We start from the raw sequence: 25090 nt of genomic DNA, 5'->3' as shown, positions 1-25090 counted from the left end.
CATCTTCTGCATCCCCAGCAACTTGCTCTGGGAATAGATACCCTGAATCACTCCTCCCCAACGGGAACAAAACTTGCTACTAAAATTTCAGATTTCAAGAGAACCAGCACCGCCCAAATAGCCTGGCAGTAGCAGAAAAAGAAAGAAATCAACCTAGTAACCAACCGGGAATCACAGAAAGGACGGAGGGTGGCGTGGGCCCGGGTACGAATCTCTTTGTATGAAGCCCCAAGGAGGACGCCGGCTCAGGCAGCTGCTGGCGCCAGGGCTGGGATGCAGACCCAAGGCTCCTAACCTCGAGTTTTCTTTTTACAACAACCTGCTACTATATTTTCTAGAGAAATAAATTATGCTCTGCGCTTGTGGGAAGCCTTTTCAACAAAAAGAAAAACAGCCAAGATGCATTTTAATTAGAAACTGCTTGGGAAAAAAAAAAATCTTTGAGGGAGGAGGGTGCAGGGCAGAGCACCCTGTAGTGCGTGGTCAGCAGCTCGGGAGTGTGAAAACCCAGTAGGCTAATTTGGGGGTGAGCAATTTGCTTTGATAATCACCCCATGTGACCCGAGGGATTTTCTGGGATTCAGAAGGTGGCAGGAGGAATCGTGGATGTGTTGTTCGAGGCCACAGGGAGCCGACCCAGGGTGGCAGCATCTGACCTGCAACTGCCGGTTCTGCCTAGCCTTCCTAAGTGTGGGGTGAATATTTTCATCCCGTCCCTCTCCGTGTGCGAATGGCCTGTCTGCCAGTGACCGGGTGCTTCTAATCCATTTCCTCTGCACTCTAACAGCCTCTGGCCTCCAGATGGAGCAACCAGGGCTCCAAAAACCTGGTTAGATTTGCTTGCTGCCCTTAGGCCTGACCCATTCTATACAGGAATTGCAACATCACCACTTCTGAGGCTGATGACAGCTCTTTCTCAAAACAAACTCAAGGCCTGGGTCAGGAATGTGCACCAAGGCCTGACAGTGATTTTCCAAAACTATGGACACTTGGTGTTTTGTTTTTCCTTTTTCTTTTTCAGGATAAACAAAAATACTCCTAAAACAAAGCTCATAAGAAGTGGATACAGTATTTTCAGCCAGATAAGGCAAAGAGCTCTGTTACCCAATAAAAGGAGAAAAGGAAAAGGGACCGGGAAGGCGGTGGGTCCATGCAGGGAAGGAAGACACTCATGCTTTGTGAGGACTTAGTATGTGCCAGGCGCTACTGAGGCCCCCTGCCCTTTTTACAGGTGAATGAACTGGGGTTCAGAGAACTCAGTGACTTGCCCCATTTCATTCAGCTCATACCTGCTGGGGATTTGAACCCCGGGTATATCTCCAAAGTCAAAACTGCTGCCTCCCAGAAACAAAGTCAGAGATCGTGGAAACATGGAGATCCGATGAGAACTGGGGAAGCAGGTGGTTTTCACAAACGGTCTGTCTAGCAAAGTGTGCAGTTCCCCAGGCAGCCACACTGGTAGAGTAACTCTCACCCCCACAAAAAGGCCCAGTGAGATTGGGGTGTGTGTGTGTGTGTGTGTGTCACTGTGAACATTCTGCAGAAGGCACTAAGTCACACGCCAAAAAGCAATTGTAAAAATGACATCTTGGGGCCTGGATTTATTCCCTCTTCAACATCATATCTGCTCTGTTTACAAGGCAAAGATGACTTTTCTTTCTGCCAAGGCCAAGCATTCCCAGCCTGTGATCTGAAAATCATGCTGTGTTCATTTTGTCTCTTAACCTACCCAAGGCCATCAATCACCCCTCAAAATGGGGATTTCGTTGGCAGTTCTATCGGCGATTCACAGGGCAGAGGCTCAATCTAATTTGGGGCTCTCACGGTCATCCTGGGCCGGCTCGCAGCAAGGGGACATTGCTTTTGGCCACGCAAGCACCTCCGTCCTCCACAGAGAAGATGCCTGAGATCACATCTGCTGACTGAGCAAGACAGCTGCTCTTACAGGGTTAGTCTGCTGATTCTAACTGCACTTTGTGACAGAGAAGGTCAAGGCCGTGAGAATGAGGGGAATAGAGAGCAAAGCAGTACCCAGCCCTTCCGCTGCCAAACTCAGGACGGAGGGCAGGCAGACTGCGGGAGGCAATTTTTTCATTCTGTAATACTTCCCGAGTGCCTACAATGATCCAGGCACTGTTTCTTTCCTTGGGATATAATTATTCTCACAGTTATTTTAAAACAAATATAATAGTGATGGTAACAGCTTACAGCTAATGAGTGCATACGGGCAAGCACTTACACACATCCATTTTATCTAATCTTCACAATTGTTGAGTGAATTAGGTATTATCCTCATTGTACAGATGGAGAAACAGGTACAGAGAAACCCGCTCAGGGTCACATGACTAGTAAGTGGCAGAACCAGGATTGAAAGGCAGGCTGGTCTGGTTCTCTAACCCATGCTTCTCTCAGCTCGTCATGCTGATGGCCAATGGCCTGTTTTGCAAAGAGGTGTTTCTAGGTGATTGGGCAGGGAGAAAATATTTTCCTATGCTGGGAGAAAAGAGGGAAGTCTGAATCTTTTTTGCACAGGCCCTGAATACTCAGTTGATGTCCAGTAAGTACTGAAGCCTGGATATGGGTGCTGCAGACACCCCGGCCAGAAGTACAGGTCTTCCCCCGCTTCCACGAGGGCGACGGAGAAGATGCAACACCACTAACCTGAGACCACTCCTCCGCCCCGTTCCCTTCTCTCCGGTCACCATATGTGATCACTGGGGGACAGAGCAACATGGTGATTAATGGACTGGGTTTTAGAATATGACAGTCCTGTGATCAAGTCTCTGTTTGACAACTGTGTGGCTAAGCAAGTCCTGGAACTCAACAAGTCTCAGTTTCCTCATCTGTGAAATGGGGGTCAGAGGGGTAAGGGCTGTGAGGAGGACACAAGAAAATACAGCGACAGTGCCTATAATACATGTACAGGGAGCGGTGGCGTCTTGGCCCCCAAATCACACCCGTCCTGATAGTTTGCACCTGCTAAAGCTGTGAGGATTTCTTGTTCCTGGTGGTGATCTGGCCGTGACCACAGGTCTGCATTTCAATAGTCTGACCTTGGACGATTTGGCTAATCTCAGAGCGGGTGACGCCAGTTCTACAATGAACATGCTGTGTTAACTTGGGCAGGCCCCTTCCCCTGTCTGAGCTTGATTTCCCCAACTTTAAGATGAGGGAGTCAGACTTGCCTTCAGAGGCCTCTCTAGTGGCCCCCTCCCAAGACTCTGTACCCTTTGCGGATTTCCCCACTGCTGAGGAGGATGGAGTTCTCATGAGTCGCTCTGATTTCTTGGAAGATGAATGCTCCTTAAGTGTTTCAAGGCTGGCAGCTGACACCGAGTTTGAGGTGTCACTTACTACTCGCCTAGAAACCTTTATGCTGGCAGAAGGCCGATTTCTCCCACAGCCTTGAACCCTAACCTTCCCCTTCCTTTTCCCTATTAAAAATTCCGCTGTAGGCTGCCTAAATAATGGCGTGAGAGGCACATTACCTACCCGTGGCCTGCCCACCCACGGTCTCTGCCATGGTCACTCAAAGGCTGGGGGAACAGGGAAGGAGGGAACCAGGTGGGGAAAGCCCTAGGACCAGACGCTTGGGCACGCCTTGGTCAAACCAGCAGAAGCACATCCTGTCCCATGGGCTTTATGTCATCCTCAGAGCAGCTGAATTTGAAGAATGTTTTCTATGTGCCAGGCATGAATATAGGCACTTCTCAAGTGCTAATTCATTTAGTTCTCAAAATAATCCTAGGAATGGGCACTAAGGTCCAAAAAGGTTAAGAAACTTGCCCAAGGTCACACAGCAGGTAAGTGGCACAGCAGCACACACATCCAAGCTGCCGGATCTCAAGAGTCCATGCTCTTCACCTAACTTATTTTAAATCCCCCAAGCCCTAGCAGCAGCCCCTTTTTAAGGGTGAGGAAGCTGTGCCTGTCACTTTGTGGCTGGTTCCTCTGCCTTCCCCCATGGAATGCATTCTTGAAGTGACAGACTCACCTCTGTGACTTAATAGTGATAAGAACGCAGCCATCAAGTATCTACTCTGCGCCTGACATGGGACTAAACCCTGTATTTGTCTCCTCTTTACTTGTGACCACAGGCCCAGGAGGCAGTGGCCTCTGTCCCACTCTGAAGTCAGAAGCCACACAGCTGCTAACTGGCAACACAGAGGTTCCACTAAGGCCCGCTTGGATCCAACGTCCATACTCTTTCCGCCACCCAACTGAACATTTACTGTCCCATCTGGCCACCTCTCAGAGGAGGGGGAAAGAGGCAGATATCTGCCCTGGCCTGGGCCACAAGGCAAGGATCAGGCTGTGTCTTCTTTGCTCACAGCCTCTGGGGTCTTGGGAGCATTTCCTGACAGGGCCTGCTGAGCCGGATGATGGTAAACAAGGAAGCCACTTTGACACGAAATTGCTTAGGACTCGAGAACTAGCTTGAGAGGTACCTCACCCAGAGGTCTTGCTCTCAAAGTGAGATTCAGGGAAGGGCGCGTGGGTGGTCAGGAGGAGAATTCGGTTTGGTGAAATGCCACACAGGGAGACCAGGCTACCCTCCGATGTCCTCGCTGCAGCTCCTGCACATCCTGCAAAGCCAGGCACCAGTGTGAACGCATCACCCTTCCTGGTGTGCAGCCCTCCTGGCCCTGCAGGCCTCGGGTGGAGGCTGCAAGAGCCTGTGTCCACACAGCACCAGGAGGCAGCTCAGGGTCCCCTGCACATTGACTCAGACAGGTGGGGCAGGGTGGGCCTTGCTGCCACCTGACCATTCCCTGCAGGTCCCAGGTCATAGGGAGGTCATTGATGACAGCAGCGGCCAGAGTCCAGGAACGTTGCTACCCAGCAGCCCATATGAGTCCAGAAAAAGAAGTGGTGGTGTGATAAGCAGCCTAATTCAGGTCAGTTCATCTCGTTCTGTCTTTGAGAATAGTCTGGCTTCAAAGCCCCTCATGGATCTACCCCAAACTAGAGCCTCCTCCAGTTTTCTAAAATGCCCCTTAGCCTTTCTCCTCTGGGCGCACGCCCATAAGCCTCTGTATCATAAGACCATTTGTGGTAATAGTAACCACAAATAGCTACTACCTGTCAAGTGGGTTCAGTGTGTCAGGCAGGCCCTGGGCTGGGGGTTTGATGTCTTCTTTAGCTCCACTTTATAGAAAAACTCAAGCTTAGAGAGAAATGACTTACCCAAGGTCACACGACCAGGAAGAAGTCTGAATGTGAACTACTGGGCTCCAGAGGCACAGAACCTCAAGCCAGTGAAGGACTGCTCACCTCCTCACTTGTGAGCATCCTCCACTTGTCCCTCTCTCCGAGAGCACCTGGACAGACCCCAGGAGGCCCAGGGAAGGCTGCCAGTACATGTCGTGGCAGAGTTGGTGGGGTTTTTGCCGTGCCATTTATCCCTGTATCCCTAGCAGTCAGCACTGGGCATGGTACCAAACAAGCATCTGTTGAGTGGAAGAGTAAATCAGGACCAGCTCTCTCTGCCTGGTGTCTGGGTCCCTGTACATTCTCCTTTTCCAGGAGCCAGCTGCCCACTGCAGCTCATTTGCTGGCTGTGGAAGGAAGGCTCTGCCTCACTGCCAGGACTGCTGTAGGCACTGGGTGATGGGGTATCCAGGGCCCTGCCAAGTCCACTCTTGGGAGAAGGACAACCACGGGATCTCAGAACCCTCCATGGGCTCACTGGGGCAACTGCCAACTGCATTTATTATAACAGAAATCATAAATCACTCATACACTTGCATATTCAGGCACGCTCTCAAAGCTGTTCCAGTGTGAAGGATGAACGAAAAGGGGCCCAGAGAGGTTAAGTGACCTGGACTTGGCCACCTGACCATTAGTTGTGATACAGTGATAGTTGTTCTCAAGAGTGAGGACTTGTATCCAGGTCTTCTGACTCAAGGTCCAGGTGTCTTTCTACCATTCCAGGCCTCAACTCTCCGCCAGGCCTGGTGATTGGAAAGGGGCGGGAAGGTTGAGATTTAAATCTCAGGCCTTGGGGAATTTTACAAAATAGGACTTGGTTTACCCCAATTCCCCCAGCAATGCTCCCCATGGTGCTCCGTCTATCCCTGTGGACAGTCTGAGCAATAGCTACGCCCCCAGCCTCCATCAATTCCCTGACTATCTGCAACCTGTGTAGGGAGAAGGAGAGGAGAAGCTTCCCCGATTATGTCCCTGATTTACACTGGTGGCCAAAGCTCCAATAACTGAGGAGAGCCACACCAGCCACCTTTCCCCATGATGCAGTGGGCTGTTGGGGAAGGCCTGTGTCCTAGGCAGGTGAGGCAGCCAGGCTCCTAACCTGGAATCCACATGTTTCCTATTGGAGGGTAAAGAAACATCTGTCTTCCTCCCTTCTGACTCAGGAGTCCTCTCTAGGCATCGATCCTAAGACAACATTCAATGCACAAAGATGATAATTGCTGCATGATTTTTAACAGCGAAAAATTGGAAATGACCTTTGTCCAACATTAGCAGGATGGTTAAATGAATTAATGGCACATCCCTGCAACAACTGTAACCACTAACAACATTCTTTATGAAAAAATTTAAATGAGTTAGGGAAACCCTTATGATGTAACATTAAGCAAAAAAAGACAAACAAAAAGAAAGGACATAAAATCGTATATAAAGGGGAAAAAAGCACACAGAAGAAAAGATTGTAATTCAACTTTAGTCAGCGAGAAGGAGGTTGTCTAAGACCAGCTGCCAAGAATAAAAGGACGTGCATATCCTAACACTAAAAAAAAAGATAAGAAAAAAAGTAAATTTAAAAAAGCGATCAAATATATGTTGATGGAAAGAGAACTGACTCTGGGTGGTGAACACACAATGTGATTCATAGATGATGTAATACAGAATTGTACACCTGAAATCTATGTAACTTTACTAACAATTGTTGCCCCAATAAACTTTAATTAAAAAAAAAAAAAAAAAGAAACGATTGGATGGAAATAAGCCAAGATATCAACAGAGGCTGCACTGATGTGGCAGAACAAGTTATTTTTTTTGTCTGCTTTACACTTTTTTGATATTTTCTCATTTCCCTACATTCCTATGATAATGGGGGAGGGGGAGAGAAGCTACCCAAATTCACACACCTCCCTTCCCGCGAGAGGAGCGAATTGTCTGAACAGCCAGAAAGGTCGTGATACTGGCTGGTTAGAAGGAGGAAGGGAGATCCCATATCACTTTTAAATAACACAGATATTTCTGACAGGGCCACACGTGTGGGGGGGTCATCCCTTGTAAATATGCTTTTGAGATTTTCCTGGGACTTTTCTTTGGTTCTTGACTTCAGGAGGTTATGTCTCTAAGGGGTGAGGAATACAGGGAATGAATTTCTGTCTCTAGCCCCAGATAGCTCCTATCTCTTAAGGAAGAAAGAAGCCACGCTGCCTCCAGCGTCCTTTCACGTGAAAGGCCCGCAGAGAGGGCAGCTGGCAACTTGGATGGGTGTTAAGTTGGAAATCTGAGGCCAGGCCCACAAGGAGCCACCTTGCAGTCTCTCCAGCGGAGAGAAGCTTTCTGCGTTAGGAGACTCCTGCTGGCAGAGCAGGGCCCTCAGCGCTGAGGCTGCACATCGCACACAAGCTGCCTGCACACACACAGCAGCACCGGTGCTGCTCCCAAACGAGGCCACCAAGTCCCTGTGTGGGTGACGCCCCCCCCAAGGCCCTGAAGGCAGCTTACGTGCATACCTCATCGGAAATGTGTTTGGTTTCTCTGTGAAGGAACCAAAGATTATTTTACAGCTACACTGGGAGGAGCGGGTTTAAACCGAATCCTGTGTCCTACAGAATTCCAAACCTCCTCCGTGGAAACAAGTCTCCATCACGCACGCACCGTCCCTACTCCTCACATTTCCGAGTTTGTTTGCAATAAGAAATAAATGATCGCTGTATGTAAAGAAGTGTGTATGGTTAGAGGGAAGCGTATGGGTTCCCCCCAAACTAGATGGCTCAGAAGCCTGAAAAGCCCAGAAAGAAACCAGACTCGGGAGCTCCAGGACTGGGGAAATGGGACAGAGCCCGCGAAGTGAAAAGCCAACAATACAATTCCGCTCGGCCACCAGGGGGCAGTGGCTCTCCCCGACGGCAACTCACCGAACATGTTGCCCTCGTAGCCGTCCTTGGTGAGGGGCCGGAGCTCGTTCTTCCCCATCGCGTACCGCCGATAGCTCTGCCAGGCGAACCGCATCATCTGCAGGAAAAGGCAGGAAACCGAGCACTGAGCGTGGTGGTGCCCCACAGTGCCGACTGGCCACCCCGCTCTGCCCTTTGCGGCAGGGTTTGAAACCACATATGAAAAACAATCTTCCATATTGAGGAAGGCGCCTCCTTCCTCCTATAGTTATATGTAACTCTAATTTTATTTATAGTCACATCTGCCTGGAAGGCCATTCTCTCCGGGATGTCCAGAGTCTATGCATCGATTTCCTAGAAAAGGCACACGCCATGCTTCAGTGCCAAAGTGAAGAGCTACCTCTTTCTTCCAAGAAGCCTTCTCTGTGTTGCTCTGGCCTAAAGTGCCCTGTGAGGGGCAGGAAACCACTCACTGAATGGTGATGCCTGTTGGAATCAAATAGAACAATCCGCTGTGTGGGGACCGTTAACTCCGTTTTGTAGGTGAGGAGACAGGTCAGACTTGAGGTGATTTGCCCAACGTTACCCAGTGAGTCAGAGTGCTGGGAACTGAACCCATGCCCTCTGGCTCCGAAGCCTTAGGTCTGTCCCCAAAGCCTTGGTGTTGTCCCTTAAAGTCACCACATGAGTCTCTTTAAACTCCTCCAAAACTTGGCTGGACCTACCCTGGCTGTCCCAGGCTCCCTAGCACCCTAACTCGTCACTGTTACTTTTTACTTTCCTGGCTCTGCACCATAAACTCCTTGCAGCCAGAAACTACACTTACCTGGCCTCAGTTTCCCCCACAGCACCCAGCCAGGGTTTGGCACATGTAGGCAGCAATGAGTATTTGTCGACTTTGTCATCCAGTGTGTGAGTGAAGTTCTTACTACATTAAGGCAACTATGTCAGCCCCTTGGGAGCATTACACAAACACCTTGGTCCCCTGGCTGCACTTAGCACTGGAGGATGGTGGCACGCAAGGTGACAATTCACCCCAACCCTCTTCCCTCCACCATCCTCCCCCAGGGCCTCCCTTTGCTTTTGTGGTTCCTGCATTTTGCCTTTGCATGGCAGGCTGCAGAAGGGGGAGGGCAGAGCTCTGGGGCGACCGTGGGGGTAGGGGAGGGAGCCAGTGCAGACGGTAGAGGCACAGCTGAGGGTACAGGTGGATGGGGAGGCAGCCTGGTGTGGTAGAAAGAACTCAGGCTTTGGGGCCAGAGGCCTGGGTTCTAATCCTAACTGTTGTTCTCTTTGACTCTGGCCAGTGACTAAACATCTCTGAGCCTCAGATGCCTCATCTTTGAATGGAGAACAACAAGGCCTGCTTTGCCACAATCTTGAAAGGATTAAATGAAAGAAAGTAGCTGGAAATGCCCAGTTTCTGACTTGACATAGCAAGTGATCCACAAACGCTGGTTTCCCTTCCCTCCTTAGCCTTTAAACTACCCGCCTGGTTCTCCAAGCCTCATCCGTCCACCCCTCCTTCTGTCCATCCTATTAGTCCTGAAACTTTAGCGTGCACCAGATCACCTCGGGGGCCTCTTAAAAGGGCCCCATTGCAGTTTCCGATTCATCAGGCCTGGGTGGGCCCACGAGTTTGCTTTTCTAACACGTTCCCCAGGGCTGCTGCTGGCCCATGTGCCACATTTGAGAACCACTTATCTATTATGTGTCCATTTCTATTTCTCACCTCACTTCCAGGCTCCCTTTTGCTTTTCTTCTCTTCTCTCTCAGCCTCCCTTCCTGCCTCAGCACTACTCTTTCTGGACATTTCCACCTGCATTTCTGTGCTCTGCCTCTCCCGGTGCCAAGGCTTAGAATCCGTTTCTTGCAGCACATCAGGGCAGGCACTACTGCGGTGGCCCAGACGCACAGAACAGGGGGGCAGACGTGACAGGTCTACAGCCTGGGCTCTCCATGAAATGGCAGAATAACCTAGTACTACCTCCTCACCACATAGATGAGGAAAATGAGGCTCAGAGACGGAAAGTGGTCAGGGCGGCACAGCCAGCAGGGCTGGAATCTAGCTCTTTCAACTCCCAGACCAGCAGACCTCACCCCTGTGCCTGGCCTGGTATGTGGCTTCCCATGTGACACATATGCAAATGTCATGGTAACATGTGCCAAGCACTTAGCACAGGCTTTGAGTCCTGGTTCCATTCCTGTTATTTTCTACTTATCTTGAATTGGCAATAACAGAAACTAATTGCTGGGTATGAGCGCTTGAGGGAGGCTGGCCTCCTCCTTCAGTCTCTCTTATGGGGGGGCTGCTCCCACAATTAAGTCAGTGTGAGGGGAGGGAAGGAAGGTGGTGAGGTGAGAGAGCGGCAGGAGGCTGTTAAAACATAAATGACAGCAGGAAAGGAGCAGAGGTCTGGAGGGGGAGAACTGCACCCTACCCTCAAAACCCCTCCTGCTTAAGAGCGAGCGAGCGAGCGAGCGAGGTGGGTGTACAGGAGTAATTAGGAGAATCATAGGTATCATGTTCTCAAGAAGCTGTCACTGCAGAGACACGGAGATGTTTGGAATGTGGCCTGTTCTCAGTCATCCACATCAATGGGGGGAGGGGGAGAAATGACGGCAGCAGTGATCCCTGTGTCATCTGGGACTGGATTCAGAAGGCAATCAGAGCTGCTCTCAGTCACACGCACATGCGTGCATGCACACACACGTGCTCAAGTATATGCACACCCTCAACCACACACATCTCCTACCTCAGTTCACAAGTGCCTCAGCCCAGGTGCTGGATGAGCAGGCGACAGGAAAGACCCCCAGCCAGGCTGCCCTTATTTCTCTTCCTAAGCAGCACCTGCCAGGTGTCCCGTCCTCTGCTTGGCCAGTTTGGGCTTCAGCCATGGTGGGGGGGGGGTGTTCTCCCGGCCCCTACCCTCTATTTCCTGCCAACTGCTTGTCTTCCATCAGATCCCAGCTGAAAGGGCACTTTCGCAGGGAGCCCTCCTCCCCAGCCCATCCTAAGTCACGCCCCCAGTCCTACCCCACATTCCTGAGGCCCAGTCCCTCAGCAGCCTGCAGCCAAGCCTCTGTGTGTACTTGCAACTATTTAGTCAGTCCCTCTACCCCCTTTTCACTGCAACTCATCCAGGGGCTGGCACGTAACAGGTGCTCATTACATATTTGCTAAATGAATGTATGAACACAGGAAAATTGGCTCTGGAGCTTAAGACATGGCTGGAGGACTTGATGTGAACCACACATGTCACAGATAAGACAGGTACCAGGTCAAAGGAGAGGGGCTTGTAAGCAACAGAAGTGCTCTGAAGAGGGCAAGCGTGTGTCTCAAGGGAAGCTTTGTGGGGACCCAAGTATACTGATGGTCAAGTAAGACTGTGAGGAGCACAGAAGAGCACGATACACAGAAAGGCTAATCTTAATCTGGAACTGGTGAAAAGTGCCTTGGGTGAACCCTGGACTTGGCTTTAGAGATAGACAGGCCTGGCTTTATTCTTAGGCAGTTCTAAGACCTCAAAGTCACCCAGACCACCTCCTGCCCCATGCAAGTTCCTTAATAAAAGATTCATTTCTCTTTGAACACCCCCAATGACGGGGTGCTCACTACGTTACCAGGCAGCCCATGCCATTGTGGGTTTCACAAAGTTCTTCCTTAATCAATCCAAATCTGTTTTCCCCTTTGGGCCATGGGGAAGACAACTCATATGCTTCCACACTACAGATCTTCAGTCAGGAGAAGCCAACTCTCAAAGATTCAGAAAATAAGTGTGTGTGTGTGTGTGTGTGTGTGGAGAGAGAGAGAGAGAGAGAGAGAGAGAGAGAGAGAGAAACAGGGTAAAACATTAACATTTGAGGAATCTGGGTGAAGGGTAAATGTGAAATCTTTGTTAGATTTTTGCAACTTTTCTCCAAGTCAAATTATTGTTTTTAAAAACCGATGAGGGCACTTTGCTGGAGGTTGATGTCATTTTCACCCAAATTTATATGTTACAGAATTCTATTTTCCTCCACTTTAAATTGGACAGAATGAGCCTGTTGCCCGTCTCCTTGCAGCTCCTCTTACCCACAGCTCCTCAAAAACCCTCTGGGCTTTCACATCCCCCTCATCAAGCCCATCCTGCCCACTCGGGTAGGAAATGGAGCAAATGCGGAACTAGCAATTTGGCTTCTCCTTTTATAAGTATATTACCATGTTTGTGAGGCGCCTGTCCTTACTCTGTTCTTCCTGCTCCAAAAATAAATAAAAGGCCCCTTTGATGGTTCTGAGCATTTTCCAGAAGTCCCAGCACAGTCTGAGCTTCAGCCCCTATGCCCTCTCCTCCCACACCTGGATCGGTCCTTTCACTTAGCTCAGTTCTGTGCTTACTTCCCTCCTCTGCGTACATCCTTTACCATAGTTTAAAAATAAGGTTCTATCTATCTATCTATCTATCTATCTATCTATCTATCTATCTATCTATCATCCATCCAAGGTATACATGCTCATTGTAGAAAAACAGAAAGAAAACAATCACCCATTAATCAAATACTATAACCACCATTCCCATTTTGGTGTTTTGCTTTCTACTTTTTCCATTCTTCTATGCTTCTTCCAGTGATGATGACATATACCTATTCCATCTTATTACAAAAGGTTTGTAAATATCATTTTAAATAGCTATATAATAGCCCAGCAAGTAGATTCAGCACCATTTACTTAACCTCCCTCCCTTATAATTGGACATTTCAGTGATTTCTACTTTAGGGTTATTATAAATAATGCCATAATGAATACCTTTGTGCACACTCCTTTTTCTATATTTTGAGTAACTTCCAGAGTCTCTAAGAAATTGCTAGAAAAAAATTTAAAGCTATTAATATGTATGTTCCCTTTTAAAGATTAAATGCAGATAACTTGTTTTGCCCACCACTGTGGAAAATTTTATGGATAGGAAAATGTATAACAATTTTGTGACAATAAAGGAGTTCACTTGGGGATATAAAAGTAACATAATCATTGTAAACATCTGTGCACCTCTTTGCACATTTTGTCTTGTTTGATTTGGGTAGTTCAGTGGGCTTGAACAATTGGTATTGCTCCCATTTAGAAATTACCATGCAAGGGCTAAACAAAGTATGAGATGTAAAGTATTAAACAGATATTTAAAAACATGTTTCTAAACGATTAGGGATATACAAAAAGGCTCATTATATAATACTAAGTGGAAAAGCAGGATACCAAATTATATAGTATGAAACTTACTGGTCTATGCATCAGTGTATCAGAGAAAATTTCAGTACACTTTGTACACTTAATAACAGGGGCACCTCGGTTTTCGAACATAATCCGTTCCGGAAGACTGTTCGAGTTCTGAAACATTCGAAAACCGAGGTGCAGTTTCCCCATAGAAAGTAATGCAAAATGGATGAATCTATTCCAGATCTTTAAAACCAACCCCTAAAACTGCAAATTTAGCATGAATTTTACTATCTAATGATACCATGGATCCATAAAATTTATGGCGTTCATAAACCGAAATATTTGTCAACAGAGACGCTCGAAAACTGAGGTACCACTGGACACTATATTTCCTGGGTTTTCTATGATGAATATCTAGAAATGTTTGTAATGTGAAAATTAAATGTTGTCAAAATGAAAAACATAAGGAAGAAAGGATACAGTGGTGCACCTAAGTCGAAAGGGAGTGCTTGGGTGATTGGGCATGAGGTGGGTGGAATGGAGATGCGTTTCGATAGGAGAGAAGCAGGTCTTCACCGCCGGAAGTCAGAGAGAAGGCCAACCAGCAAGAGGAACAACAGAAGTTGAAGCAAAGAGCCAGAATCTCCGAGTCAAACAGAATCTGAGCTTCAAAGACATCATATAGTTACAAGAACTATGTGAGACCCACAGAGGGGAAGTGACTTGCCAAGGCCAGGTCACAGCAGTTAATAGCACAGGGATGGTCGTGTCTCCACACCGATGGGTCAGGCCAGTGAAGCAGGTGACTGGGGCCAGGGAGACCTCAGCTATGGCGAGAGAAAATGGGGACAGACTCAAGAACATGACTGTAAGAATCAAGAGACATAAGAACTAAATACCAAGAGAAGGTGTCCCTCTGCTAGAAATGCCCACCAGTCATCATTTGTGTGTGTGCACGTCCGTGCTTGAGACGGAAGGCAGCTCTAGACGGTCTCTGGAAGCCCCGCCCTTCCATCAGCCTATGATTTACAGAGTCAAAGAACACCTAACAATAGACTACAAAACCTTCCCTTCACCGAGTCCTGCAAAGGCAGAAAACAAAGCTCCAGTGATAGAGAGACAAGCAGAGCAATCCGAGCTGAATCGCAAGACATCTTGTCAGTTTTCTCAAACAAAAGCTCTTCTTGTCTACCGGAACAAATCCCAATGACATGAAATCTTAAAATGAAAAATATTTACTAGTTTGAGGCAGACATTATTATTTTAAGATGTTCTTCTACCTGTCTCAGCTCTAAGATACTCTCCTACAGAAAAGTGACTAGAATCCAGGTACAGATGCCCACCCCAGCTGAGGAGCCCCAGAACGATGCAACCGAGAGACAGGATGCATTTGAGGAGGGAGGGAATGGGAATGCTGGCAGACCACCTCCAGAGGGGAAAACCAACAGAAAGTCTGAGATGGAAAGTTCTTTGGGGGCAACTGGGGGGAAAGAAAGTTCTTTGGGGGCAACTGGGGGGAGCACAGAAACAGTGAGACATTCTCCCCCTTTTAAAATAAAACCCACACACAAACAGGATCAAGTCTGGCGGTGACCCAGAACCACAGGTGCAACATCTCAAAGCTGCCAAGAAGGGAGGTAGATTTCCCGGTCATTGAAGGCAAGTGCTCACATCATGACTCACGCTGGCATCTCCCAGCAGTGACACCTGGCCCCATTCGCAGGGCTGAGAGGGAGAGGATTTGGTCTCCAGTGATCCTGGGATCTCATGACCACACAGATAGAGATCAGAACACTGGGTTGATTTTTCCCCCTTCACATTCAGCACAGTCCCCAGAAACCACAGACAGCTTGGTACCTGAACACTATCCACGTTAGATTTCTCAATCCACCCCTGTCCATAGGTGCCCCACAAAATGATGGGAGCGGTGATGGCTGAGGAGAGAGACATCTGTGAATACACGGACTCCCCGGTCTGTCGTGCAGAAGCTGGATGCAGGCAGGATTTGGTTATGCTGGGGGTTGAGGGAAGAAGAAGGGTGCGGTCCTGCCTCCAACCCTCCCACTTTTGGGTCTGCCTGGGCTACTGATTGAAAGACACATGTAGGGGCGGCCGATTTGCTCAGTGGGTTAGAATGGGAGTGCGGTGCTCTTAACAAGGTTGCTGATTCGATCCCCACATGGGCCAGTGAGCTGCGCCCTCCACAACAGACTGAAACAACTACTTGACTTGGAAGTGATGGGTCCTGGAAAAACACACTTAAAAAAAAAAAAAAAAGAAGGCACATGTAGGTAATGAAAATGTGGTATAGCTCCCTACCTCCCTCTCTGAGGTCCAGACAGCTCTCCCACATCCTGCCCAAGGGGATTCGGATTTGAGCAGTCTCAGGAATCTCACCCCATCTCTAGCAGTCCTAAGGCACCATGGTTACGAGTGTGGAGGCAGACAGACCCTTGCTGCTCACATGTGGCCCAGCACCCAGCAGATGGACACTCCCAGGGAGCATGCTAGAAATGCAGTGTCCTGGGCCTCACCCCAGACTTAATGAGTGAGAACCAGCATTTTAACAAGATCCGCAGGTGACCCGAATGCACATTGAAGTTTGAGACACTGCTACAGGGCTTTGTACCTTCCGGCTGAGTGACCTTGAGTGACCTAACCTCTCTGAGACTCAGTTTCCTCATCTGTAAAAGAAGGACGGGAATAGTTAATCCTTATGATAACCCTGAGAGTAAATAACATAGGTAAAGTGCTTTAGCACCGCAGCTGGTATGTAATATGTGTCCAATCCAAAGCAGCCATAGCATGATTGCTACCCTATTAATTTACCTACTAAGTATCTCTCCATCCAGTTCTCTCTGCGCACCTTTCCCCAGGATCCTGCAGCAGCCTCCTAACTTGCCTAGAGGAGTTCTCTCTCTCTCGGCCTCCTACACTGTTCTCCACACTGTAGCCAGGGAGATGATGTGAAATGCAAATTTCTTCGTATCTCCACGTCACCCCCAACACCCACTTAAACACACTTCCATCAGACATAAAGGTCACACTCAATAAGGCCCATTGAGCCCTGCAGAGTCCCACCCACTCCTGCCTCCAGCCTCAGCATACCCTCCCCTTCTCTCCCCATCCACACGAGCTTTCATTCTCAGTTCCTCAGAAAACCACACCTCCTCTCGCCACAGGTCCTCCGCACGCGACAGGCCCTCTCCTTGGATCACTTGTCCTGCCACCTTGGCCTGGCAAATCCCACTCATCTTTTAGCTCTCAGCTTAGTTGCCATGTCCTCAGGAAGGCCGGCCTCCTGGATCAGGCTGAATTCCCATATTACAGAGGGTTACCAAAGTCAGAATTTTACATTAATTGTGTGAATGACTGATTAGCATCTATTCCCCCCACGGGAATGTAGCCTCCATTGCTCACTATTGCTCTGCAACAGCTGGCTGAGTGCCCAGCACAGAGGCCCTCCATAAAGACCCTGTATGTTGAATGTCTAAGGATGGATACAGCACCAGGGGAGCCCCCATGGGCTGCTCCTGTCATGAGGACTGTGGGAAAATCGGGATGCCTGGGACATAAACACCCACTGCCCAGCGGCTTTGACTCAACAAGGATTTACCCAAGTCCCACCAAAGAAACTGCCCCAACGACCAGGCCATAAGGGAAAGCGAGAATGGGTGAGACACATTCCTAGTGAGAACCTTGATGATCTTGGCGCAGTCTGCAGACGAACAAAAGGAGGTCACATGATGGAAAAGGTCAGAAATCTGAGCTCTGTCACTGCACTGAGACTGCAAAGGGAAGGGTGCTCCCCACTCCTCTCTCCTGTCACAGTCTGGGTGTCAGGGGGGCTGGCGCAGGGAGATGGGGTGTAGGGGAAAAAGATAAATGGCAGTAGGGACCACCTCAGCTCTTCGGCAAGTGAATTTCCAAGGGAAAATGATTCAAAGAGGCCCTTTTGAAGAACTGTAGTACTAAAACCGCCTATATGGTGGTTTTAAATCAGGTAGCTCTACCATTTCCAACGTGCCTTCCTCATTTAAGCCTGATAGTCACCTGTGAGCGAGGCAGGGTGGGTGTCATCACCCCTGTTTTACAGAAAAGAAACTGCACTTCCATACAATTAAGTTCGAGAACATGTTGCAACGACATTGCTAACCTTTTTTGATATCAGAGGGATTATTCATTATTAATTTGTACCAACTGGACAAATAGTTAACCAAGTTTACTATTTGGAAGTGCTGAAAATGCTGCATGAAAAAGTTAGACAACCGGAACTTTTCACCAACAATTCATGGCTCTTGCATCACGACAATGCACCAGCTCACACGGCACTGTCTGTGAGGGAATTTTTACTAGTAAACAAATAACTGTATTGGAACACCCTCCCTACTCACCTGATCTGGCCCCCAGTGACTTCTTTCTTTACCCAAAGATAAAGGAAATATTGAAAGGAAGACATTTTGATACCATTCAGGACATCAAGGGTAATATGACAACAGCTCTGATGGCCATTCCAGAAAAAGAGTTCCAAAATTGCTTTGAAGAGTAGACTAGGCTCTGGGGTCAGTGCATATCTTCCCAGGGGGAGTGCTTCAAAGGTGACCGTAGTGATATTCAGCAATGAGGTATGTAGGACTTTTTCTAGGATGTGTTCACGAACTTAATTGTCCCACCTTCTATACATATATTTATGAGGCATATACCATGGGCCAAGCACCATGAGAGGTTTTACATGTATTATTAGCACATGCAATTTTCATCACAGCTCTGAAAGGTGCTCTCAAGGATGAGGTAAAATGTAGTAGGTCAGAGCCTGGCTTTGGATCCCAGCTCTACCCAGCTGTGTGTCCTCAGGCAAGGTACTTAACCTCTCTGTGCCTCGATGTTCCCATTTGTTTAAAAATAATAACATTGCTATATTATGCTTATCCAGGGTTTTCCATGAGTCATCAGTGCTTTACATATATATGAACTCATTTCATCCTCACACTAATCTTACAAGATTAGTGTATGATTACTCTCATTCTCACATGAGGAAACTGAGGCACATGCCCAAGTGTCACAGCAAGTAAGTGGCAGAGCCAGGATTGGAATCCAGACAGTCTATGCTCTTGGCCACAACACTCCACCGCCTCACAAAATCGAACAATTACTGTACTTGCCATGAATTGAGCGCTGTTTGGATTCATTACAAGGCAAGGCATTCAGCACAGGGCCCGGCACACAGAAAACTCATGGTCAGTGTCATCACTGCCTGCCCTGGGCTCCCCAGTCACTGTCCTCCCACGCCAGGGGCAGCACCACCGTCCTCCTGAAACCTCAGCTCTGAGTGTCCATTTCCTCCGCAGCTCACGTCTATTCTCCAGGAAGTCTGACCGTGACATCTCTGACATACGTCTCTCATTCACCTCTGTCCCCACCCCCACCCCGTCCACCGCTGCCCCAAACCTCAGCAAAGGCCTCCCTGCTCCCTCTCTTGCCAGAGCTCACCTGTATCCTTTCTCCACGCAACCTCCAAAGCAAGCCTTTGCAAATGCAAAGCATTAAGTGTTCTTCCCTCTGTACGGTCCTCCAGGAGCCTCCCATGGCCCTGTGACGGGAAGGCCTGCCTCTGACCTCTTTCCACAGCCCTTCCCACTCTCCACACTTCAGCCACGGGGGCCTCTGGACAACACCTCAAAAACACACAGCCCCTTCCTACCAAGGGTATGCAGAATAATGGCCCCCAAAGTGCCCCCGTCTTAATCCCTGGAACCGGCTGAGCATATATAGTAAGATGGAATCAAGATTTCAGATGGAATTAAGGCTGCTAATCAGCTGACCTTGAGATGGGGAGATGAGCCTGGATTCTCCAGGTGGGCCCACGAGAATCACAAGCGTCCTTTGCAGTCAAAGAGGGAGGCAGGCGAGTCAGTGTCAATGGGGAGAAATGTGAGAAAGACTCCACTGGCCATTGTGGGCTTTGAAGATGGAGCAAGGGGCACCAGCCAAGGAATGTACTACAGCCTCTAGAAGCTGGGAAAGGCAAGGGAATGGATTATCTCCCCTAGAGCTTCCAGAAAGGAATGCAGCCTGGCCAACACCTTGATTTTAGCCCAGTGAGACCTATTTTGGACTTCTGGCCTCCAGAACTCTCTGAGAATAAACTTGTGTAGTTTTAAGTCACGGAGTCTGTATGATGTATTACTGTAGCAACAGAAAACTAATATATCACCACAGGGCCTTTGCACTTGACAATGAAAAATTCAATGAACCACCCAATTTCCAGTTCAATTTCCACTCCACCACAGCTCTTTTCTGTATGAGGAATTCTGATATTCTGGAGCGTGGGCACCAGCATCCTGGAACTCACTGTTCTCCTATAGCCCCTTGCCATCCATCAGTGACAATACTTACCTCCCATGCAGGATAATAATTTTTTTCATATCTGTCTTCTCTGCCCTTGAGCTCTGTGACCTATTCACCTCTGCCTTCCCAACTCTGGCATGGAGCCAGGCCAAACAGAGGAAGTCAACAGGGCACATTAGTAATAATAATGGCCACGTGTGTTACTGCTACCAGCGGAGGAGGCCATCTGCTGAGCACTTACTGTGTGCCCGGCACTGGGCCACACCCTTCACAAGGATTTCATCCTACACCAACCTTGCAAAACAGGTTGCCATTATTAGCCCTGTTTCACCCGATGAAGCAAATAAGTGCTGGAGGGTTAAATAACCTGCAAAGGACCCAGAACAAATTAGTGGCAGAGCCAGGTGATGGATGCAAGAGGAGAGTCGGAAGCTCGCACCCTAACCGTGGCAGCACACTGCTTCCCATTCAACAGCTCTCTGAGGTAAGATGACAGCCTCTTTTTCCCAACATTTGGGGCTATGCAGCTGGCAAGTGGCAGAGCCAATGTTTGAAGCCAGGATCTGGCTGATTCAAAAGGCCATGTCCCTTCCATCTCACCAGACTGTTTCGCTGTCGAATGAATGAATGAACAAAAAAAACATCGACCCAACACCCCTCGACAGCACATGGCACTCAAGAGACTCAAAACGAGAACTGGCTGCTGCCTTGTGCCTGGGCCGACGGGCCCATCCTGAAGTTCTGCTTCTCTTGGAAAATAAGAAACATCCCAATTCCCATTTCCCGGAGGCTCAGCCTGCTAGAAGGAACGGCTGACCTGCTTTAAAGCTGCTCCAGCTGTGCCTGGAGCCTCTGGAAACGAGAAAGGCAGAATCAGTTCTTTTGCCTTAATGTTAAGAATTTTTAAAAAGGAAAAAAAAACAATTTAAGTAAAAACAAGCAAAATATAACACCAGAGTGAGAGGTAGAGAGATCTTGATTAGAGCGTGGAGAGAAGTAATCTCCGTTGCCAGGTTTCCCTGGGGAAGGCAATGATGTTTGAAATCTGGAAGTTCAGCCTTGACAACCTCTTTCTAGACTGTGAGTGGCATCTCTGTGAGAACAAGAGGCCTAGGTGCCCTGTTGCAGAGCCTTTGGGGTTCGCAGGGAGGTCCTCGGGCCAGGATGAGAGCGAAGGCGCTAGGAGGGCAGGAGCCTTGTTTTCCAGTGTCACCATAGCTCCAGGAATCAGTTCTGGGTATAGCATCCTTGGGCCCGTTTTTAACCCATCCATGTGGAATGTCTACATTTCCTGGTGGTTCTCCTTGCAGATTCCACTCCTGGACTCAGGAAGGAGGTCTCTGAACCACTGGACACTCACAGGCAAAGAAGGGCCCCGTCTCTTGTCCAGTAAAATTGTGCCAACCAGGGCTTGGAGAATGGGCATTTCCATGTAGCAGCTCCTGGGCCAGATGTTATCACATGCTGCATCTCATTTAATCCTCCACTGCTACTCTGGGAAGCAGGTACTGTGCCCAGTTTAGATAACAATACTGAGGTTCAGAGAGGTTCCGTAACTATTCCAAGAGTGTACAGCCAATAAGTGAAGGGTTTGGATTCAAACCCAGGTCTGGTGCCAACCTTTGCCTCTTCCTGTTCTTTCCTCAACCTCTCCACTTCTGAGATCTATTCAGAAAATACGTGTTAGCATCACTCTGTACCCCATGTGCTGGTACCTACAGCAGTAAACGAGACAGGCAAGTGCCTTCATGGCTCACGCTCCCTAGTGTGGGAGACAGATAATAACACAGAAACAAACAAGCAGGGTAACTTTGAACGGTGATAAGCCCTGTGAAGAAAAATCAAGCCAAGTACAGGGATAGGGGATGACAGTAGGTGGAGGGGGCCAAGGTAACAACTGAGCGATCTTAATTAGTATCTGGAAAAAAAGCGCCTCCTGTTTCTCGTGTGTAAGCCTAAGAAACTGCTTTTGACTTTTTATTCCTCCTCGGCCCCTATTACAGAGATTTCAAAGTACATATTTTCTTTTTTTTGTCTAGAAAGGCTTGAAAAACCTACTGATAAGGTTACCCGTTCGCACCAGGAGAGAGAATTCCAAAGCAGTAAACAGAGCCACTGAGCCTTGCAAACGCCATATAAAATGACTCAGGTCTTGGAGCTCATTTGTCCTATGAAGCCAAGTCGCTGTCACCCTGTAAGCTCCTGGAGTTTGCATTGATCAGACAGCTCAGCGTAGGCTTTCTTTTCATTTTTTCTAGGTCTGCGCTGACGAATGACGTGCAGGGGGCACTTGTGGATTCCTAATCAGGTGTTGCTAATGCTCTCTCACTCCTGCAAGACTGATTTTCATGGGACACTTTAGGATGTGTTCCTTGGCGATGCTGAGCTGAAGCGCTGTGTTCTTGCAAGGATTCCTGCAGCCCTATTAGGAAAGATGACCGAATCACACGGGAGAGAGAGTAAAACATCAAGCAATTTCATTTCAAAACCCTGAAAAAGAATACCAAAGAATAATTAACTCAAAACCTAAAGGCTCTAATCTTGATGAACTAATGGGACAGACTAAGAGAGAGAGGGAAACTCAGATCTTCCGGTTTCCCAGGTTGTTGAATTGTGTGAATGATCAGAATCAAAGCTCACACAGGCCTTCGGCCGGCTTGATTTTTCGCTGCCTCCGCCCACCTGCCTCAGATCCACACACCCCACTCCCAAAGAACTGAGGGCACCAGCCCCAGCTCTGCTGCTCTGACATCTATGAAACCAGGATTTCCTCTTTTGGAAGCTGCCTCCATATCTCAGCTTCCTGCTGGGACCTGTGAACCTGAAGCAGGACGGTGGCAGCTCCTGTGGAGATGGCAACACAGAGCCTTTCACAGAAGGGAGACCAACGGACTGACTGCTTCCTGCCGGCGATGACAGGTGATTCTATGGAAACTTCACAAAATTTCTCTTCCCTGTACCTGCTTTTGAGGTACAACTATAGGTGACAGTGGCTCACTGGGGCTCTTTCATAAATCTCAAAGACAGACATCTCCTACAAAAGAAAAGCCTTGGTGAATTTCTGCCACTGACAGCTACATATTCTGTATGAAGGAGAACACCATCCTGTTTTCCCAATTCTGAGCACAGCATTGAAAAAACATTGTGCAAAATGGTATCAGTTCAGCTGGCAGGGGTGGGGGTGGGGGTGTCTTCTCCAGCTGCTCTTAATAAAATAACACCACAAGTCTTGGTTGCCTTTTTTAAGGAGGGTGGTTTCTACTCAACCTCCTGACTCAAGCAGCTGCTCTTTTTGTCTCTTTCTGGGCAAGAGGGAGAAATTCCTCTTACTTTCACTGTGGACCTTGGTGTTCCCTTTATGAACCTGAGAAAGATTTGAGTAATTGTTCACTCTCAGATCTGACTCCAGGCCTGGCTAGTAACACTTAACAATGAATAAAAACGATGAGCCTCATTAGCTGGAATTCCACAGGCCCCTCATAGATGGGAACTCACTAAGTGAGACTTCCAGGGTGATGAAAGGGGGTCAGGGACGAAAATGATGCCAAAGAGATGGAGAATGTAAATGCAAAAATGTTTCCTGAGTGATTAGCTGGGGCTACTTAATCATTAAAAGTTTAAACCCTCTTAGGTCAGGGAACGAACCAGAGGAAAATCAGAGGCACATTTCCTCTCTTTCTGGGATGAACCCAGCAAAATTTTAAAATGCAAAGCATCTCTAAACAGCTATTTGATTAGGGTTTTTTTTCCCCCTCAACTAGGCTATGATAATTAGCAAATGCCTGGGAGTTGAGATTTAAATATGCCAATCTGTCCATCTCAAGAGTTTAGTGCGAACACTGTAGAATGTAATTATCTTTAAGCGATAACCACTTTTGTGAGGTTACATTCTTAACTAGAGATCTGAAACCCAACAGATAACCTCTCCCCATGCCCAGAGCAGCTGCTTTCCCACTTAAAAGAAAAATAGTGATGCCAAGTGTTATCTGAAAATTCCACCAGGGTGACCTTTCAGGAGAATGATTTTGAGTACTTCTAGTAATAACTCTGCCACCATTTCTTCCACTAATGGGGCATTTTCAAAACCAGCAGGGTGATGGAGATAACCTGACTTCACAGGGGTACAAATAGACTCTACCTGCAATATCTAATATCCTATTTTCTCCATTGGTGATCATTTCTTAGGTTGGAAATCATCAAAAACCTAAAGATTCACAACTTCTCGCTTCTCATGCAATCCATAGGGACGTGCAAATTGGGTCCCACAGTAGAGATTGGTCTGTAATGGGACAGAACATTATCCAAGAGAGGAGAACAGAATGTAGTCAACTGTTTAGAAGCATTTTTTTCCTGTCTTGCGACTGGGGCACACTGTATCGTGAAGCACTATTCTGGTTCAAATGAAGTCTTTTCAAAGACTCAGGTGCTCATCACACTGTGTCCATTTTTCATCCCACAGACTGAACTCAACTCTGTCTCAAAATAGCTTTTTATCATATTGTGATAGCAAAATGCTAAGAAAGAGGAAGCGTCACTTCTTCAGCCTGTAACTACAGAAACATGCGTCTTCGGGCACAAAGGGACGTTACCAGGCAACATGACAAAAATGAGTAACATTGATCATCCATCCCATGGTAATAGCTTTTATAATTAAAGATGAATGCAAATACAATAGATCCCAACACAAATGGGAATGGAGACACGGCCATCTTTCTGCCTCTTTATCAGCCACTCTCCTGTCTACACGTGGACCCTGCACTTCCGTGGGACTGGAGAGGTCTGTAATTAACCTCCTGCCAGAGTCAGGGGCCATAACTCTCTTTGGGGCAGCACTTCTTTGACCAAGTTCTCTCAAGTGAGAATTAAACCCGCCAGCCTCACTTGTGAGGTCTGATCACAACTGAGCAGTACATACATACATGGCATGTCTAACGGTGACGGATTCTCCACGTCCCACTGGCTGATGCCTGGGCTGCCGGAGCTCTAATCATGAGATAAGTATCTCCTTATGTGAGCGCCTTGAGTCACAGCCTCTGCCCCATGAGCCTTCGCCTTTTCTTTTAATCAAACAATGTTTTTCAATTTCAGCTCCATCTATTAAGCACTTCCACAGTCTGCTAATAGAGTTTACAGAAGCCTATTCTCCAGTCTCTAGCCAGGGCCAAGAAAGCTTCCGTCATTCCTATACATCCAAGAACATTTCAGATGCACTATAAATTGAACTTGAACTTTATCCACCATTGGCTGCTGACCTGAGAATGTGCCAGCAAGGGCTTTAATTCATAATTAGATGTTGGCTAGACAAATTACCTGCCAATGGTACCTCTGTCTACCAGGATCGCACAGGAGAATAATGTGCAATGTGGGGATACATGGAAAGAGACAGCTCTCCTGGGAGGAAGTGTTTTGTGAAATCCATTTCCTTGACAACTATTTTCCAAGCAAATGCTAGTACTGT

General features: G+C 48.0%; 1 protein-coding gene across 2 annotated transcripts in view; it reads right to left on the bottom strand.

Moving 5' to 3' along the window:
- Window positions 1–25090, bottom strand: part of MAN1C1 (mannosidase alpha class 1C member 1) — a 129615-nt gene that overhangs the window by 70446 nt on the left and 34079 nt on the right. For both annotated transcript variants that reach the window (XM_088790566.1, XM_088790565.1), the window contains exon 2: window positions 8115–8211. In XM_088790566.1, coding sequence (XP_088646692.1) covers window positions 8115–8211 — 97 coding nt within the window. The remainder of the gene's footprint in view (window positions 1–8114; window positions 8212–25090) is intronic.

Source organism: Rhinolophus sinicus, chromosome 14 (genome assembly GCF_057876585.1).
Source record: "Rhinolophus sinicus isolate RSI-liver-muscle chromosome 14, RSI-T2T, whole genome shotgun sequence".
NCBI lineage: Eukaryota > Metazoa > Chordata > Mammalia > Chiroptera > Rhinolophidae > Rhinolophus > Rhinolophus sinicus.
Note: the sequence above shows the minus strand (reverse complement) of the source record. Positions and strands in the feature narration are given on the sequence as shown.